Source organism: Lampetra planeri, unplaced genomic scaffold (genome assembly GCF_965212315.1).
Source record: "Lampetra planeri unplaced genomic scaffold, kcLamPlan1.2.h2 scaffold_155, whole genome shotgun sequence".
Taxonomy (NCBI): Eukaryota; Metazoa; Chordata; class Hyperoartia; order Petromyzontiformes; family Petromyzontidae; genus Lampetra; species Lampetra planeri.
Window position 1 is genome coordinate 56,712 of NW_027614276.1, and position 20,594 is coordinate 77,305.

Here is a 20,594-nt window from a genome sequence, read left to right on the forward strand (position 1 = left end):
AGTAGGTGAGTGAGTGGCTGAGTGAGTGAGTGGCTGCATGAGTGAGTGGCTGAGTAAGTGAGTGGGTGAGTGAGTGAGTGGCTGAGTGAGTGAGTGGGTGAGTGAGTGAGTGGGTGGGTGAGTGAGTGTCTGAGTGGCTGAGTGAGTGTTTGAGTGGCTGAGTGAGTGACTGCATGAGTGAGTGGGTGAGTGAGTGGCTGCATGAGTGAGTGGGTGAATGAGTGAGTGGCTGCGTGAGTGAGTGAGTGGCTGAGTGAGTGGGTGAGTGGCTGAGTGGCTGAGTGAGTGGCTGAGTGGCTGAGTGGCTGAGTGAGTGTTTAGGTGATTGACAGATGTGTTGAGTGGTGTGTTAATAATATAATTAGTGGTGGCATTATCTAACCAGTGGGCGGGGCTAGTCTAACGGGTTGACGGGGCTTGCATAATGAGGGGGGTGGCTTCTCGGTTGTGGTCACGTGGTTTCTGAGAATCGTTCCGTTGAAAAACTGACGCCAACTCAGAGAGGGTGGGAGAGGGGGTAGAGACACACACAGAGTGACACACACAGAGACACACACACACAGTCACACACACAGTGACACACACAGACACACACACACAGTGTGTCACACACAGAGACACACACAGACAGAGTGTCACACAGACACACACAGTGTGTCACACACAGTGTGTCACACACAGAGAGACACACACAGACAGACAGTGTCACACAGACACACACAAAGTGACATACACACAGACACACACATACAGTGTATCACACACAGAGTGACATACACACAGACACACACAGTGTGTCACACACAGAGAGACACACACAGACAGACAGTGTCACACAGACACACACAGAGTGACATACACACAGACACACACATACAGTGTATCACACACAGTGACATACACACAGACACACACACACAGTGTGTCACACACAGAGAGACACACACAGACAGACAGTGTCACACAGACACACACAGAGACACACACACACAGTGTGTCACACACAGAGACACACACACAGAGACACAGTGACACACACACAGACAGTGACACACAGACACACAGAGACAGTGTGTCACACAGTGTGTCACACACAGAGACACACACAGAGTGACATACACACAGACACACACAGACAGTGTCACACACAGTGTCACACACAGAGACAGACAGTGTGTCACACACACAGAGACACACACACAGATACACACACACAGACAGAGTGACACACACACAGAGACATTGTGACACACACACAGACAGAGACACACAGACACACAGTGCCACACACAGTGTCACACACACACAGACACACACAGAGACACAGACACACACACAGATACACAGAGTCACACACACACAGACTCACGGGGAGAGAGGGAGAGAGGGAGGGAGGGAGAGAGGGAGGGAGCTACCCCCCACACCCCACCCACACACCCACACACTCTCTACACACTATAAACACACACTACACACACACGCGCTATAAACACACGCACTCTCACTCTGCCCAGCACTGCACGCACGAGGCGAGCGAGGCGAGAGCTCCAGAGAATCTCCACTGCACTCAGAGGTACGATGCCGTACACACCACACATACACCTACACATACACACCTACACACACACACACACCTACACACACACACCTACACACACCACACACCAACATACACACACACACCTACACACACACACCTACACACACACGCCTACACACATACACCTACACACACATACACACCTACACACACACACACCTACACACACCTACACACACCTACACACACCACACACCTACATACACACACACACCTACACACACCTACACACACGCCTACACACACACACCTACACACACACACACCTACACACACACACCTACACACACATACACACACACACCTACACACACACACCTACACACACACCTACACACACCTACACACACACCTACACAACAACAACAACCGCCATTCGCCACTAAGTGGCGGTGACATCACCACGACGCTTGTGCCAGGCCATGTGCACCTTGAGGCCACGTGAAGTGTCGAACGCCCGCTGGCAGGAGGTCACGGGGCAGACCCAGCAGGTGCCACGGTGACTAGGAGATGTTGACTACCTCGCCTGGTCTACAGGTCTACGTGGAGTCTGCGTCTCTCTCATCATCATCATCACGGTGACTAGGAGATGTTGACTACCTCGCCTGGTCTACAGGAGGTCTATGTGGAGTCTGCGTCTCTCTCATCATCATCACGATGGCTAGGAGATGTTGACTACCTCGCTTGGTCTACAGGAGGTCTATGTGGAGTCTGCATCTCTCTCATCATCATCATCACGGTGGCTAGGAGATGTTGACTACCTCGCCTGGTCTACAGGAGGTCTATGTGGAGTCTGCATCTCTCTCATCATCATCACGATGGCTAGGAGATGTTGACTATCTCGCCAGGTCTACAGGAGGTCTGTGTGGAGACTCTCATCATCATCATCACGGTGGCTAGGAGATGTTGACTACCTCGCCAGGTCTACAGGAGGTCTATGTGGAGTCTCTCATCATCATCATCACGGTGGCTAGGAGATGTTGACTACCTCGCCAGGTCTACAGGAGGTCTATGTGGAGTCTCTCATCATCATCATCACGGTGACTAGGAGATGTTGACTACCTCGCCAGGTCTACAGGAGGTCTGTGTGGAGTCTCTCATCATCATCATCACGGTGGCTAGGAGATGTTGACTACCTCGCCTGGTCTACAGGAGGTCTATGTGGAGTCTCTCATCATCATCATCACGGTGGCTAGGAGATGTTGACTACCTCGCCTGGTCTACAGGAGGTCTATGTGGAGTCTCTCATCATCATCATCACGGTGGCTAGGAGATGTTGACTACCTCGCCAGGTCTACAGGAGGGTCTGTGTGGAGACTCTCATCATCATCATCACGGTGGCTAGGAGATGTTGACTACCTCGCCTGGTCTACAGGAGGTCTATGTGGAGACTCTCATCATCATCATCACGGTGGCTAGGAGATGTTGACTACCTCGCCAGGTCTACAGGAGGTCTATGTGGAGTCTCTCATCATCATCATCACGGTGGCTAGGAGATGTTGACTACCTCGCCAGGTCTACAGGAGGTCTATGTGGAGTCTCTCATCATCATCATCACGGTGACTAGGAGATGTTGACTACCTCGCCAGGTCTACAGGGAGGTCTGTGTGGAGTCTCTCATCATCATCATCACGGTGGCTAGGAGATGTTGACTACCTCGCCTGGTCTACAGGAGGTCTATGTGGAGTCTCTCATCATCATCATCACGGTGGCTAGGAGATGTTGACTACCTCGCCAGGTCTACAGGAGGTCTATGTGGAGTCTCTCATCATCATCATCACGGTGGCTAGGAGATGTTGACTACCTCGCGCTGGTCTACAGGAGGTCTATGTGGAGTCTCTCATCATCATCATCACGGTGGCTAGGAGATGTTGACTACCTCGCCAGGTCTACAGGAGGTCTCTGTGTGGAGTCTCTCATCATCATCATCACGGTCGGCTAGGAGATCGTTGACTACCTCGCCAGGTCTACAGGAGGTCTGTGTGGAGTCTCTCATCATCATCATCACGGTGGCTAGGAGATGGTTGACTACCTCGCCTGGTCTACAGGAGGTCTGTGTGGAGACTCTCATCATCATCATCACGGTGGCTAGGAGAGATGTTGACTACCTCGCCTGGTCTACAGGAGGTCTGTGTGGAGACTCTCATCATCATCATCACGGTGGCTAGGAGATGTTGACTACCTCGCCCTGGTCTAACAGGAGGTCTGTGTGGAGACTCTCATCATCATCATCACGGTGGCTAGGAGATGTTGACTACCTCGCCTGGTCTATACAGGAGGTCTGTGTGGAGACTCTCATCATCATCATCACGGTGGCTAGGAGATGTTGACTACCTCGCCTGGTCTACAGGAGGTCTGTGTGGAGGACTCTCATCATCATCATCACGGTGGCTAGGAGATGTTGACTACCTCGCCTGGTCTACAGGAGGTCTGTGTGGAGACTCTCATCATCATCATCACGGTGGCTAGGAGATGTATGACTACCTCGCCTGTCTAGGAGGTCCCTATCCACAGCAGAAGGCGTTGCTCGTCTGCTGTAGGTCGGCACGATCCATGTCTCGCGCTGTCCCTCCCCCCGTCTCTCCATTTCATTACTTCCAAATGTGTTAGCGAGTGGAAGACGAGAATGCGATGTGAGTGCGACGTCACGGTCTAGTGGGAACGACGTTCTTGGTTGAAAACGGGCCGATTTGCGATTTGCCAATCAATCAACCAACCATCAGGAAAGTTACTTGGAAAGTGAATGAGCGACACATTCACTCCAACGACCAGCGGGAGGCGCTCACGAGCGCACTGAACTCATCTTCATCATCATCAGCTTAAATTTCGATGTAAAGCTTTCGTGACTGCAGGGAGTTCACCTTCTTGGTTCTTTCGGTAAGTCACGTAGAAGGGAAGTAATACAATAATAAAAATAAAACATAATAAAATAATTCTCACGACGTTTCGGCCACAACGCAAGCAGCCGAGTCAGACGCTGTCTCCCCGACAGACCTGGTTCTGTCACCTGAGGACGGCTGCTTGCGTTGTGGCCGAAACGTCGTGAGAATTTTTTTTTTATTACTTCCCTTCTACGTGACTTTACCGAAAGAACCAACAAGATCATCAGCTTACTAATAGGGGTTTTCCCCCTTTTTTTCTGGCAAAAAAACTGACCTTTTGCAAGGAATCATGCTTACTACATTAACCACAATGCTTGCAGTCAAATGCAAACAAAAAGCAATTACTCTGATAATGTATGCATTGTCTCTGAAACTGATTGGTCCACACCAGAGACAGCTTTCTTTAGAGCCTAGTCTCATACGGTGTTCGACCAGATGACGCCAAAAGGCGTACACAGTTCAAAGACAACGCGCTACCAGAGTAATGAGGGCTCGGGTGAGCATTTTTTGTTCGCATTTGACTGCAAGCGTTGTGGTTAGTGTAGTCAGCATGATTCCTTGCAAAAGGTGTCAGTTTTGTTGCCAGAAAAAAATGGGGGAAAACCCCTATTAGTAGATGTTGGTACTGGCAAAGGGGGGTCCCATGATAATCATCACCATCAGCTTCGTCTTCTCCTCCTATAGATTAGAAGGCAACGGTTGTGAGTACGTGCGTCTGTTCTCAATGTTTAGCGGACTTCCCGACATGCGACAAACTTGAAATTTGACACGTGGGTACTTTCCAGACTGCTACACCATGCAAACATGATGAAAACAAAGACTTTAGTATTTTTTTTTTGGGGGGGAGCTCAATAATGTATCGATTTTTTTTGCACGGCAAGTGAGCCGTGACGTCACATCTGTCCACGTGACCCGTGCGTGTGGAAGCGTGACGCGGTTGTAGTGTAGCAGGTAGTGTAGTAGTGTAGTGTAGTGGGTAGCGTAGTAGTGTAGTGGTTGTAGTGGGTAGTGTAGTAGTGTAGTGGAGTGTAGTGGGTAGTGTAGTAAGTGTGTGGGTTGTAGTGAGTGTAGTGGGTAGTGTAGTAGTGTAGTGGTTGTAGTGTAGCGGGTAGTGTAGTAGTGTAGTGGTTGTAGTGTAGCGGGTAGTGTAGTAGTGTTGTGGTTGTAGCAGGTAGTAGTAGTGTAGTGGTTCTAGTGTAGTGGGTAGTGTAGTAGTGTAGTGGTTGTAGTGTAGTGGGTATAGTGTAGTGGGTAGTGTAGTAGTGTTGTGGATGTAGCAGGTAGTGTAGTAGTGTAGTGGTTGTAGTGTAGTGGGTAGTGTAGTAGTGTAGTGGTTGTAGTGTAGTGGGTAGTGTAGTAGTGTAGTGGTTGTAGTGTAGTGGGTAGTGTAGTAGTGTAGTGGTTGTAGTGTAGTGGGTAGCGTAGTAGAGTAGTGGTTGTAGTGGTAGTGTAGTAGTGTAGTGGTTGTAGTGTAGTGGTAGTGTAGTAGTGTAGTGGTTGTAGTGTAGCAGGTAGTGTAGTAGTGTAGTGGTTGTAGTGTAGTGGGTAGTGTAGTAGTGTAGTGGTTGTAGTGTAGTGGGTAGTGTAGTAGTGTAGTGGTTGTAGTGTAGTGGGTAGTGTAGTAGTGTAGTGGTTGTAGTGTAGTGGGAGTGTAGTAGTGTAGTGGTTGTAGTGTAGTGGGTAGTGTAGTAGTGTAGTGGTTGTAGTGTAGTGGGTAGTGTAGTAGTGTAGTAGTGGTTGTAGTGTAGTGGGTAGTGTAGTAGTGTAGTGGTTGTAGTGTAGTGGTAGTGTAGTAGTGTAGTGGTTGTAGTGTAGTGGGTAGTGTAGTAGGTAGTGTTGTAGTGTAGTGGGTAGTGTAGTAGTGTAGTGGTTGTAGTGTAGTGGGTAGTGTAGTAGTGTAAGTGGTTGTAGTGTAGTGGGTATGTAGTAGTGTCAGTGGTTGTAGTGAGTGGGTAGTGTAGTAGTGTAGTGGGTAGTGTGTAGTGTAGCAGGTAGTGTAGTAGTGTAGTGGTTGTAGTGTAGTAGTGTAGTGGTTGTAGTGTAGTGGGTAGTGTAGTAGTGTAGCAGGTAGTGTAGTGGTTGTAGTGTAGTGGGGGTAGTGTAGTAGTGTAGTGGGTAGTGTAGTAGTGTAGTGTAGTGGGAGTGTAGTAGTGTAGTGGTTGTAGTGTAGTAGTGTAGTGGTTGTAGTGTAGTGGCGTAGTGTAGTAGTGTAGCAGGTAGTGTAGTGGTTGTAGTGTAGTGGTTGTAGTGTAGTAGTGTAGTGTAGCAGGTAGTGTAGTGGTTGTAGTGTAGCAGGTAGTGTAGTAGTGTAGTGTAGCAGGTAGTGTAGTAGTGTAGTGTAGCAGGTAGTGTAGTAGTGTAGTGTAGCAGGAGTGTAGTAGTGTAGTGTAGTAGTTGTAGTGGTTGTAGTGTAGTAGTGGAGTGTAGCAGGTAGTGTAGAGTGGTTGTAGTGTAAGCAGGTAGTGTAGTGGTTGTAGTGTAGCAGGTCAGTGTAGTAGTGTAGTGTAGCAGGTAGTGGTAGTAGTGTAGTGTAGTAAGTGTAGTGGTTGTAGTGTAGTAGTGTAGAGGTCGTGTAGTGGTTGTAGAGTAGCAGGTATGCTAAGTGAGTGGTTGTAGTGTAGCAGGGTAGTGTGAAGTAGTGTAGTAGTAGCAGGTAGTGTAGTAGTGTAGTGTAGTAGTGTAGTGGTTGTAGTGATGTAGTGTAGTGTAGTAGCAGGTAGTGTAGTGGTTGTAGTGTAGCAGGTAGCTGTAGTGGTTGAGTAGCAGGTAGTGTAGTGGTTGTAGTGTAGCAGGTAGTGTAGTAGTGTAGTGTAGCAGGTGAGTGTAGTAGTGTAGTGTAGTAGGTAGTGTTGTAGTGTAGTAGTGTAGAGTGTAGCTGGTAGTGTAGTGGTTTGTAGTGTAGCAGGTAGTGTAGTGGTTGTAGTGTAGCAGGTAGTGTAGTAGTGTAGTGTAGCAGGTAGTGTAGTAGTGTAGTGTAGCAGGTAGTGTAGTAGTGTAGTGTAGTAGTGTAGTGGTTGTAGTGTAGTAGTGTAGTGTAGCAGGTAGTGTAGTGGTTGTAGTGTAGCAGGTAGTGTAGTGGTTGTAGTGTAGTAGTGTAGTGTGAGTAGTGTAGTGGTTGTTAGTTAGTAGTGTAGTGTAGCAGGTAGTGTAGTGGTTGTAGTGTAGCAGGTAGCGGTCAGCGCTACGTAAGCCGGCGACCCGAGTTCGATTCCCGCTCACGGCCACCACCGGTGACGATTACTTCAACCGCTCCTGGGCCTCCCCTAGGTCGTACCGTACCGTGTACCACGTACCGTGTACCGTGTACCACGTACCGCGTACCGCGTACCGTGCCGTGTACTGAAGCAGTTCATTGTCGACCGCTCACCAACCGCGTCGCGAACCTCCCCCCCCACCCCCCCCCCAGGCGGACAGACGAAGGCCGCCGCGGCGACCATGAGGGCCTCCTTCCTCCACCTCCACCACCTCGTCCACCACCTCATCCACCACCTCGTCCACCTCGTTGTCGAGGCGGCGAGGCCGCAAGGGCCTCAAGGCGTGGCTGCTGGAGCAGGTGGACGGCGGCCGCTACCCCGGCCTGCGCTGGGAGGAGGGCGCCGGACGGCAGCTGTTCCGCCTGCCGTGGAAGCACGCCTCCAAGCACGACTACACGCACGCAGACTCGGCCCTCTTCAGGGTGAGGGGGCGGGGGGGGGGCACGGACGGTTTGGGGGGGGGCCCACGGCCACGGTCAGAGTGGGGGGCCTGGGCTCCATCACGACCCTGACGACGCCGCCTGCTGCTGCTGCTGTGTATGTGGAGTCACATACACAGCAGCAGCATCATCATCACGGTGACTAGGAGATGTTGACTACCTCACCTGGTATACAGGAGGTCTGTGTGGAGTCTGCGTCTCTCTCTCATCATCATCATCACGGTGGCTAGGAGATGTTGACTACCTCGCCTGGTCTACAGGAGGTCTATGTGGAGTCTCTCATCACCATCATCATCACGGTGACTAGGAGATGTTGACTACCTCGCCTGGTACACAGGAGGTCTATGTGGAGTCTGCAACTCTCTCTCATCATCATCATCATCCTCACGGTTTAGAATCAACTCCTTCACGCGTTCACGGCGTTTGGCTGCTGCTCGACGTTTGCACGTGACGATGACGATGAGCTGCTCCTCTCCCTCCTCCCCCTCCTCCTCCTCCACCTCCTCCCTCCTCCTCCTCCCTCCTCCTCCCTCCTCCACCTCCTCCCGCTCCTCTCCCTCCTCCTCCTCCACCTCCTCCCCCTCCTCCTCCTCCCTCCTTCTCCCTCCTCCTCCTCCCTCCTCCTCCCTCCTCCACCTCCTCCCCCTCCTTTCGCTCCTCTCCCTCCTCCTCCTCCTTCACCTCCTCCCGCTCCTCTCCCTCCTCCTCCTCCACCTCCTCCCCCTCCTCCCGCTCCTCTCCCTCCTCCTCCTCCTCCTCCTTCACCTCCTCCACCTCCTCCTCCTCTCCCTCCTCCTCCTCCACCTCCTCCACCTCCTCTCTCTCCTCCCTCCACCTCCTTCACCTCCTCCTCCTCCTCCTCCTCCACCTCCTCTCCCTCCACCCTCCTCCTCCCCCTCCCCCACTAGGCGTGGGCCGAGCACAAGGGCCGTTTCCGTGCCGGGGTGGACAAGCCGGACCCGCCGGGGTGGAAGACGCGTCTCCGCTGCGCCATGAACAAGAGCCGCGACTTCGTGGAGGAGACCAACCGGGGCCAGGCCGACATCAGCCACCCCTACAAGGTGTACCGCGTGCTCAGCCAGCGCGCCGCACCACCCCCCACGCGTGAGTCACTCACTCAGTCACTCACTCACTCAGTCACTCACTCATTCACTCAGTCACTCAGTCACTCACTCATGCACTCAGTCACTCAGTCACTCACTCATTCACTCAGTCACTCAGTCACTCACTCATTCACTCACTCAGTCACTCACTCAGTCACTCACTCAGTCACTCAGTCACTCACTCAGTCACTCACTCAGTCACTCAGTCACTCAGTCACTCACTCAGTCACTCAGTCACTCAATCAGTCACTCACTCAGTCACTCAGTCAGCCACCCCTACAAAGTGTACCGCGTGCTCAGCGCGCGCCGCACCCCCCACGCGTGAGTCGGCCAGCCGCTCGCTCCGTCGCTAGCACAGTCAGTCACTCAGTCAGTCACTCAGTCAGTCAGTCGTTCGCTCAGTCGCTCAGTCAGCCAGTTGCTCGCACAGTCAGTCGGTCGCTGAGCCAGTTGCTTACTCAGCCAGCCGCCCACCCATCCACCCACCGACTCACCCACCCACTCACCCACCCACCCACTCACCCACCCACCCACCCACTCACTCACTCACTCACTCACCCACCCACCCACTCACTCACTCACCCACCCACCCACTCACTCACCCACCCACCCACTCACCCACTCACCCACTCACCCACCGGCCACCATTGTCTCTCTGCAGCTGCCGTGGTGAGCTCACCCTGCGGCTCCCTCGACTCACACGAGGAGGACAAGGACACCGACAATGGCCACCCCCGCCCTGCACGTGTGAGTGACCTCGTTCAGGCTGAGCGGACCTAGAGGCGACCCGGTTTAACACAGCATGTGGGTCTCTGTGTGGTGAGTCTGTGGGTCTCTGTGTGGTGAGTCTGTGGGTCTCTGTGTGGTGAGTCTGTGGGTCTCTGTGTGGTGAGTCTGTGGGTCTCTGTGTGGTGAGTCTGTGGGTCTCTGTGTGGTGAGTCTGTGGGTCTCTGTGTGGTGAGTCTGTGGGTCTCTGTGTGATGAGTCTGTGGGTCTCTGTGTGGTGAGTCTGTGCGTCTCTGTGTGGTGAGTCTGTGGGTCTCTCTGTGATGAGTCTGTGGGTCTCTGTGTGGTGAGTCTGTGGGTCTTTGTGTGATGAGTCTGTGGGTCTCTGTGTGGTTAGTCTGTGGGTCTCTGTGTGATGAGTCTGTGGGTTTCTCTGTGATGAGTCTGTGGGTCTCTGTGTGGTGAGTCTGTGGGTCTCTGTGTGATGAGTCTGTGGGTCTCTGTGTGGTGAGTCTGTGGGTCTCTGTGTGGTGAGTCTGTGTGTCTCTCTGTGATGAGTCTGTGGGTCTCTGTGTGGTGAGTCTGTGGGTCTCTGTGTGATGAGTCTGTGGGTCTCTGTGTGGTGAGTCTGTGGGTCTCTGTGTGGTGAGTCTGTGGGTCTCTGTGTGATGAGTCTGTGGGTCTCTGTGTGGTGAGTCTGTGGGTCTCTGTGTGATGAGTCTGTGGGTCTCTGTGTGGTGGGTCTGTGGGTCTCTCTGTGATGAGTCTGTGGGTCTCTGTGTGGTGAGTCTATGGGTCTCTGTGTGGTGAGTCTGTGGGTCTCTGTGTGGTGAGTCTGTGGGTCTCTGTGTGATGAGTCTATGGGTCTCTCTGTGATGAGTCTGTGGGTCTCTGTGTGGTGAGTCTGTGGGTCTCTGTGTGGTGAGTCTGTGGGTCTCTGTGTGGTGAGTCTATGGGTCTCTGTGTGGCTAGTCTATGGGTCTCTGTGTGGCTAGTCTATGGGTCTCTGTGTGGCTAGTCTATGGGTCTCTGTGTGGTGAGTCTGTGGGTCTCTCTGTGATGAGTCTGTGGGTCTCTGTGTGGTGAGTCTGTGGGTCTCTGTGTGGTGAGTCTGTGGGACTCTGTGTGGTGAGTCTGTGGGTTTCTGTGTGGTGAGTCTGTGGGTCTCTGTGTGGTGAGTCTGTGGGTCTCTGTGTGGTGAGTCTGTGGGTCTCTGTGTGGTGAGTCTGTGGATCTCTGTGTGGCTAGTCTATGGGTCTCTGTGTGGTGAGTCTGTGGGTCTCTGTGTGGTGAGTCTGTGGGTCTCTGTGTGGTGAGTCTGTGGGTCTCTGTGTGGTGAGTCTGTGGGTCTCTGTGTGATGAGTCTATGGGTCTCTCTGTGATGAGTCTGTGGGTCTCTGTGTGGTGAGTCTGTGGGTCTCTGTGTGGTGAGTCTGTGGGTCTCTGTGTGGTGAGTCTGTGGGTCTCTGTGTGGTGAGTCTGTGGGTCTCTGTGTGGTGAGTCTGTGGGTCTCTGTGTGATGAGTCTATGGGTCTCTCTGTGATGAGTCTGTGGGTCTCTGTGTGGTGAGTCTGTGGGTCTCTGTGTGGTGAGTCTGTGGGTCTCTGTGTGGTGAGTCTGTGGGTCTCTGTGTGGTGAGTCTATGGGTCTCTGTGTGGCTAGTCTATGGGTCTCTGTGTGGCTAGTCTATGGGTCTCTGTGTGGTGAGTCTGTGGGTCTCTCTGTGATGAGTCTGTGGGTCTCTGTGTGGTGAGTCTGTGGGTCTCTGTGTGGTGAGTCTGTGGGACTCTGTGTGGTGAGTCTGTGGGTTTCTGTGTGGTGAGTCTGTGGGTCTCTGTGTGGTGAGTCTGTGGGTCTCTGTGTGGTGAGTCTGTGGGTCTCTGTGTGGTGAGTCTGTGGATCTCTGTGTGGCTAGTCTATGGGTCTCTGTGTGGTGAGTCTGTGGGTCTCTGTGTGGTGAGTCTGTGGGTCTCTGTGTGGTGAGTCTGTGGGTCTCTGTGTGGTGAGTCTGTGGGTCTCTGTGTGGTGAGTCTGTGGGTCTCTATGTGGTGAGTCTGTGGGTCTCTGTGTGATGAGTCTATGGGTCTCTGTGTGGTGAGTCTGTGGGTCTCTGTGTGATGAGTCTGTGGGTCTCTCTGTGACTTCCTGGGATCAAGCTCTGGGTCTAAGTGTCTTTCTCTCTCAGGAGGTTCATATTGAAATGTTGATGTTGATGATGATGTTCATGATGATGATGTTGCTGATGATGATGTTGATGATGCAGATACCTCTGTACGCGTTGATGGGACTGGAAGAGACTTCCAATCGGAAGATAGAAGCGGATGCCATGGACACCAATGACGATGGTGAACACCAACATCATCAGCATCATCATCATCAGCATGATCAGCAGCAGCAGCATGATCATCAGCAGCATCATCAGCAGCATCATCAGCATCATCAGCATCATCATCAGCATCATCAGAATCATCAGCATCATCAGCAGCATCATCAGCAGCATCATCAGCATCATCATCAGCATTATCATCAGGATCATCAGCATCATCAGCAGCATCATCAGCAGCATCATCAGCATCATCATCAGGATCATCAGCATCATCAGCAGCATCATCAGCAGCATCAGCATCATCAGCAGCATCATCAGCATCATCAGCAGCATCATCAGCATCAGCAGCATCATCAGCATCATCATCAGGATCATCAGCAGCATCATCAGCATCATCATCAGCATCATCATCAGGATCATCAGCATCATCAGCGGCATCATCAGCAGCATCATCAGCATCATCATCAGGATCATCATCAGCAGCATCATCAGCATCATCATCAGCATCATCAGCAGCATCATCATCAGGATCATCAGCATCATCAGCGGCATCATCAGCAGCATCATCAGCATCAGCATCATCATCAGGATCATCAGCATCATCAGCAGCATCATCAGCAGCATCATCAGCATCAGCATCATCATCAGGATCATCAGCAGCATCATCAGCATCATCATCAGCATCATCATCAGGATCATCAGCATCATCAGCGGCATCATCAGCAGCATCATCAGCATCAGCATCATCATCAGGATCATCAGCATCATCAGCAGCATCATCAGCATCATCATCAGCATCATCAGCAGCAGCGGCATCATCATCAGCATCATCAGCATCATCAGCAGCATCATCAGCATCAGCAGCAGCATCATCAGCATCATCATCAGCATCATCATCAGGATCATCAGCATCATCAGCAGCATCATCAGCATCATCATCAGCATCAGCAGCAGCGGCATCATCATCAGCATCATCAGCATCATCAGCAGCATCATCAGCAGCATCAGCAGCAGCATCATCAGCATCATCATCAGCATCATCAGCAGCAGCGGCATCATCATCAGCATCATCAGCATCATCATCAGCAGCATCAGCAGCAGCATCATCAGCATCATCATCAGCATCATCATCAGCAGCATAATCAGCATCATCATCATCATCAGCAGCAGCATCATCATCATCAATAACGCACAACAACAACATCATGGGATGCATCAGCACAAATTATGCTAATGGTAACCGTTACGATAATTGATGTTGATTTATGTTAATGTCTGTTAATGTCTGTTCCTCCACCGTCAGTTGCCTCCCCACCAATGATCGGCGGATCAGCGGAGGACCCGGCCAACATCGACCAATTAGAGGAGGAGCTGGGCCCCAAAGGTGAGTGGGGGCTCATGGGCAATATCTGTTGAAGGATGCCAACCTGGGTTCGAGCCCTGGGTCTGGTTGTGTCTCTCTGTCTCTCAGGGGGTTCACGATGGCCGTGTCAGAGACAATGAGGGTCTGGGTTGGAGCCCTGGGTCTGGGTGTCTCTCTCTCTCAGGGGGTTCACGATGGCCGTGTCAGAGACAATGAGTTCCATGGCTGTGTGTCCGACACGACCATTGTGAACACCACCCACACGACCACTGTGACACCACCCACACGACCACTGTGAACACCACCCACACGACCACTGTGAACACCACCCACACGACCATTGTGAACACCACCCACACGACCACTGTGAACACCACCCACACGACCACTGTGAACACCACCCACACGACCACTGTGAACACCACCCACACGACCATTGTGACCCCCACCCACACGACCACTGTGACCCCCCCCCCCAGCCTCTGCGTTCCGCGTCACGGTGAGCTACCGGGGCCGCCAGCTGCTGTGCTGCACGGTGACCAATAGCAGCGGCTGCCTCATCACCAGCCACTCGGCCTGCGGCCGCGAGCCGGCCAATGGCAGCGCGGCGCTCGAGGTCACCCGCACGCACAGCTACGCGCGGCGGGTCGCGGGCCCGGCGACGCCCGGCAACAGGACGCCGCCGCCCTCCCATTGGACGCCCGCGACGGCCGATGGGCCCGCTCCTGACTCCGCGGGCCCCGTCCAGGACGAGTCGTCGTCGTCTCCTTCGCCGCTGCCGCTGTTGTTGTTGCCGTCGTCGTCCGACGACTGCGCCGGTGACGCCGGCGGTGGTTGTGGCGGCGGCGATTGTGGCGGCGGTGAATGTGGCGGTGGCATTGGCGGCGGCGGTGATTGTGGTGGTGGCGGCGGTGACGGTCCCACCACCGTGGCACTGCCGTCCGCAGCGGCGTTCCTGGACGCTCGGCACCGGCAAGCGGCGGCCGAGTTCCTGCCCACGGTGGCGCGCGGAGTGGAGCTCTGCTTCCTCACTCGCCGGCAGTACAACAACAACAATCGCAACGACCGCAACAGCAACAACAACCGCAGCAACAGCCGCAGCCGCAGCGGCACAAAACGACGCCACCACCTCCGCCACCTGCGCCACCTTCGTAGCGACGAGAGGAGAAATGCGGTGGACGCTGCGGGCGGCGACGGCGGTGTCGGGGTCGGTGTCGGGGGCGGCGATGGGGTCGGTGTCGGGGGCGGTGGTGCGGGGCTGTACGTGCGCAGGCTGTGCCGGGCCCGGGTGTTCACCGACGCCGGGCCGGCACTAGCGGCGGGGCGCAAGCTCCAGCGGGGGCAGGTGACGCTGCTCTTCAGCCTGGAGGAGTTCGCTCGCGGTGAGACGCCGGCAGAGAGAGAGAGACAGATTGCTCGGTGCACATCGCCACCGTCACCACCGCCACCACTACCACCACCACTACTACTACCACCACCACTACTACTACCACCACTACCACCACCACTACTACTACCACCACTACCACCACCACTACTACTACCACCACTACCACCACCACTACTACTACCACCACTACCACCACCAGCACCACTGTCACCACTACTACCACCACCCCTACCACCACTACCACTATCACCACTACCACCACCACTACTACTACCACCACTACCACCACCATCACCACTGTCACCACTACTACCACCACCCCCACCACCACTACCCCTACCTACCACTGCTACCACCACCACCATCACCACTACCACTATCACCACTACCACCACCACCACTACCACTATACCACCACTACCACTATACCACCACTACCATCACCACTACTACTACCACCACTACGACCACTACCACTATACCACCACCACCACCACCATCACCACTGCCTACCATCACCACCATCACTACTACTACCACCACTACCACTACTACCACCACTACCACTACCACCACCATCACCACTACCACCACCACCACAACCATCACCACTACTACCACCACTACCACTATACCACCACTACCACTATACCACCACTACCACTATACCACCACTACCATCACCACTACCACTACCACCACTACCACCACTACCACTATACCACCACTACCACTATACCACCACTACCATCACCACTACCACTAACACCACTACCACTACCACCACTACCACCACTACCACTATACCACCACCACCATCACCACTATCACTAACACCACTACCACCACTACCACTATACCACCACCATCACCACTGCCTACTACCACCACCATCATCACTACCACCCCTACCACTACTTCCACCACTACCACCACTACCACTATACCACCACTGCCTACCACCACCACCATCACAACTACTACCATCACTAACACCACTGCCACCACTACCTCCATGACCACTAGTACTAGTTGTAGTGCTAGTTGTAGTATAGTTATAGCACTAGTTATAGTGCTAGTTGTAGTACTAGTTACGGTACTAGTACTAGTTGTAGTACTAGTTGTAGTACTAGTTGTAGTACTAGTTATAGTTGTAGTACTAGTTGGTCGTACTAGTTATAGTGCTAGTTATAGTACTAGTTGCTAGTTGTAGTACTAGTTGGTCGTACTAAGGATGCCCACGTGTGCCCACATAGTAGTAATTATGGTAATTAGTATAGTTGTAGTACTAGTTATAGTACTAGTTGCTAGTTGTAGTACTAGCTGTCCACGTGTGCCCACAGATGTGCGTCGCTACGTGGAGGGCATCAGCTGCGTGGCGCCCCCCACGGCAGTGCTGCTCTGCTTCGGGGAGATGCCCGCTGCCAGCGGAGCTCACAAACAGCTCATCACTGCACGGGTACGGAGACACACACAGAGACAGAGAGACACGCACACTTACCTGCTCACCCACCCATTCACCGACTCACCAGCTTACCCACCCACTCACTTAGACACCCACCCACCCATTCACCCACCCACCCACTTACCCACCCACCCATCCACTTCACCGGCGTCCGTCTCCTCCCTCCCGCTCCACTGCAGATTGAGCCACTGCTGGCTGTGGAAAGTCTTCGCCGGGTCCGGGATGTCCTGGCCAAGCCTCCACCGCCGTCGTCATCGCCGCCACCGGCACCAGGACGTCGCCAGGACGACGACCCCGGCAGCCTGGACACCATCATGAAGTTCCTCACCGACACCGACGATGGCGGCGGCCCCCCCACGCATGCCCAGCCGCCCTTCGGCGGCGACGGCTTCTTCTACGACCCCATTGGCCCAGGGATAGCCGTGTGACCCACCACAATTCCCGCCACCTATTCCCCGTGATCCGATTGGTCTAGAGACAGCCGCGTGACCGGCCATCCCTCTCTTTTTTCTGACAATCCCATTGGCTCGCGGGTGGTCGTCCGATCTCCGATGCATACCGACGATGCCTTGTCGAGCGATCCGATTGGTCGCGCTGGGACGGGGAGGGGGGGGGGGCGCTGGGGTGGGGGTGGCCGGATGTGGCAGTGGAAAAAGACCACCCATACTGCGCTGGCTTGGCTCGGATGTGGCAGTGGAAAAACACCACCCATACCGCGCTGGCTTGGCTCGAATGTGGCAGTGGAAAAACACCACCCATACCGCGCTGGCTTGGCTCGGATGTGGCAGTGGAAAAACACCACCCATACCGCGCTGGCTTGGCTCGGATGTGGCAGTAGAAAAAGACCACCCATACCGCGCTGGCTTGATTCAGATGCTGCATTGGAAATGAAACGAATGCTGTGTGCGCGTTCATTTGAGTGCATTGCAACAATGTGACTGGCCTTCCGTAAGAATGTAGCCATATAGAGTTCATATATAAACATTTACGGGCATTTCACGTAGCACTTTGGAGTTAGAGGCATCTTAATTAAAATAAGGGTTTAAGTCGAGGCTGGAGGAGTTTCATTTGTGCTGTTGTTAGTCGTTTAATCTGCGCGCTCTCTGCGTTCCAATCACTGTTGAGAATGTCCCTTGTTTCTATTTGATCCGTTCCGCACAAATGGAGATGTTCATCCATCCACTCAGCGGCTCACCCATCGGGGAGTCCCGGTGCAGTCACGGCAATGCCACTGAACCTCGCGACAAAGGTCTTCAACAACCCGACAGGCAGACTCGGGGCGGAGGTTAGAGCATTGTGTGTGTCTGGGTGTGTCTGGGTGTGTCTGGGTGTGTCTGGGTGTGTCTGTGTGTGTCTGTGTGTGTATGTGTGTGTCTGGGTGTGTCTGTGTGTCTGGGTGTGTCTGTGTGTGTCTGGGTGTGTCTGGATGTCTCTGGGTGTGTCTGTGTGTGTCTGGGTGTGTCTGTGTGTGTCTGTGTGTCTCTGGGTGTCTCTGGGTGTGTCTGTGTGTGTCTGTGTGTGTCTGTGTGTGGCGACTCAGCCTCAAATGAGTACCTGGTGCGGTGTGTAAACATCGCCGCTAGGGAGACAAAGGCGGCCGGGCGTGGTGCTGGCCACCCACCCCCTCGTGTGCCGTGCCGGCCTTTATAGGTGCTCGCTAACAGCACTTGCCCCTACAGTCTGTTAAGGCTATACGGGGGATCTTTGATCTTTGTCTGTGTGTGTCTGTGTGTGTCCGTGTGTGTCTTTGTGTCTGTGTGTGTGTCTGTGTGTGTCTGTGTGTTTCGCCACAACTCTGGCTGTCGCCTGATGATGCTGGTTGTTGTAATCGCCAGCAACACCTCCGACTCAAACTGTCGACGTCGTGGGTTTGTGCTCCCACACGCAAGCGGTGAAGGCTGAAGTAGTCACGAATTGCCACGTTCTGTTGACGTGACAAACCTCACTGATTGGCTGTGTCCGGTGGTGCCGGGTTTCACGACACGGTTATATTCACGCGATCTAACCTCTAACCCAGTGACAACACCAACAACCTGGAGTGCCAATAAATAACATCCATAATATCGTTTGCTTTGACCCAGCAAAGCCTCGATCGGGGATCACGTTGGTCGCGAAAGCCTCCTGCTCGCGGTGGGGCGCGTGCCACGCCTCTTCCTGTGACGTCACATCGCGTGACATCACAGCACGTGACACCACAGCATTGCGGTTCCCGTCCCTCCTTCACTAAGTATCGAATACCTCCGGGAGGGTGGGCGCACCACGTGATCCCTCCTCATGGCTTCTGCGTGGAATTTTTTTTTACAAATATTTTTTCTTCCGTCCCGCGGGACGTTCTCAATGGGGGTGGGGGGGGGGGTTGGACCTGTTCTCATGCACGCAGATGCGTATTGTGTGTGCACCTAGCCTGGCACAAGCGGCGTGGTGATGTCACGGCGCTTAGCGGCAAACTGCGGTGGTTATTCATTAGATCGTACGATTGTTACGTTTTATCTTAGGCCAACTCTTAAGCGATACACTGCCATATTTGTGTTTCAAGACCCTCCACCACCTGACGATGAGTGAGTGGATGAGTGGATGGCTGAGTGAGTGGGTAGTTGAGTGAGTGGGTGGCTGAGTGCGTTGGCGAGTGAGTGAGTAGCTGAGTGAGTAGGTAGCTGAGTAAGTGAGTGGGTGGCTGAGTGCGTTGGCGAGTGAGTAAGTGGGTGGGTGAGTGGGCGAGTGGGGGGCTGAGTGAGTGACTCACTGGGTGGGTGGCTGAGTGAGTGGCTGAGTGAGTGGCTGAGTGAGTGAGTGGCTGAGTGAGTGAGTGGCTGAGTGAGTGGCTGAGTGGCTGAGTGAGTGGGTGGGTGAGTGGGTGGGTGAGTGGGTGGGTGGGTGAGTGGGCGAGTGGGTGGCTGAGTGAGTGGCTGAGTGAGTGGCTGAGTGGGTGGATGAGTGAGTGGGTGGGTGAGTGGGTGAGTGAGTGGGTGAGTGAGTGGCTGAGTGAGTGGGTGGGTGAGTGTGTGGGTGAGTGGGCGAGTGGGTGGCTGAGTGAGTGGGTAGCTGAGTGGGTGGCTGAGTGAGTGGATGAGTGGGTGGGTGAGTGGGTGGCTGAGTGACTGGCTCAGTGGGTGCTGCTAAACCTCCCTCTCTCTCTTCCTCACCGGGTGAGCGAGCCACCAGCACCAATGCCACTTTTGGCCGCGATGTTCCAGCGTGGTGGATGGTTTCATTACTCAAAGTCTAACATTGGTTGGTAACAGCCACCTTGCTAGACGCGTTACGCCTGTGATGTGTAACAAGTGTATTGTTATTACTACTACTACTACATGTTAAACTCCAGTGTAATAAACATGTAGATTGTATTCATTACACATGTTTTATTCCACTTTTGTTGATGTTGGTGGTAGTGGTTGATGTTGGTGGTAGTGGTGATGATAATGATGGTGGTGATGATGTTGGTGGTAGTGGTAATGATGATGATGATAGTGGTGATGATGATGGTGGTAGTGGTGATGATGGTGGTGATAATGATGATGGTGGTAGTGGTGGTGATGGTGGTAGTGGTGGTGATGATGATAGTGGTGATAATGATGATGGTGGTGATGGTGGTAGTGGTGGTGATGACGACGATGATGACGACGATGATGACGACGATGATGACGACGATGATGACGACGATGATGACGACGATGATGACGACGATGATGACGACGATGATGACGACGATGATGACGACGATGATGACGACGATGATGACGACGATGATGACGACGATGATGACGACGACGATGACGACGACGATGACGACGACGATGACGACGATGATGACGATGATGACGATGATGATGACGAAGGTGATGATGAAGATGAAGATGATGATGACGATGATGACGATGACGATGATAACGATGATAACGATGATGATGATGTGATGACGATGATGATGACGATGATGATGACGATGATGATGACGATGATGATGAAGATGATGATGATGACGATGATGATGACGATGATGATGAAGATGATGATGACGATGATGATGACGATGATGATGAAGGTG

General features: G+C 53.3%; 1 protein-coding gene and 1 long non-coding RNA gene across 2 annotated transcripts; both read left to right on the forward strand.

Annotated features, from left to right (window-relative positions):
- Nucleotides 1-4,072: 4,072 nt before the first annotated feature.
- LOC144739526 (uncharacterized) lies at nt 4,073-17,153 on the forward strand. The gene is made up of 9 exons (XM_078622470.1): nt 4,073-4,136; nt 7,923-8,158; nt 9,085-9,280; nt 9,941-10,026; nt 12,269-12,350; nt 13,635-13,715; nt 14,174-15,076; nt 16,428-16,543; nt 16,729-17,153. The coding sequence occupies exons 1-9, from the start codon at nt 4,073-4,075 to the stop codon at nt 16,975-16,977; spliced, it is 2,013 nt and encodes a 670-aa protein (XP_078478596.1). The 3' UTR covers nt 16,978-17,153.
- A 26-nt stretch (nt 17,154-17,179) lies between these two features.
- On the forward strand, nt 17,180-19,900 carry LOC144739532 (uncharacterized). The gene is made up of 2 exons (XR_013589458.1): nt 17,180-19,447; nt 19,592-19,900. It is a non-coding gene; the product is annotated as an uncharacterized LOC144739532 (long non-coding RNA).
- Nucleotides 19,901-20,594: the final 694 nt, after the last annotated feature.

What these genes read in the sequence shown, in the direction of transcription:
- LOC144739526 (XM_078622470.1), top strand. Translation starts at nt 4,073, where the DNA reads ATGTATGACTACCTCGCCTGTCTAGGAGGTCCCTATCCACAGCAGAAG. An exon ending in GCCACCCCCGCCCTGCACGT is followed by an intron (nt 10,027 to 12,268) that starts GTGAGTGACCTC and finishes TTGATGATGCAG; the next exon opens with ATACCTCTGTACGCGTTGAT. An exon ending in CCTGGAGGAGTTCGCTCGCG is followed by an intron (nt 15,077 to 16,427) that starts GTGAGACGCCGG and finishes GTGTGCCCACAG; the next exon opens with ATGTGCGTCGCTACGTGGAG.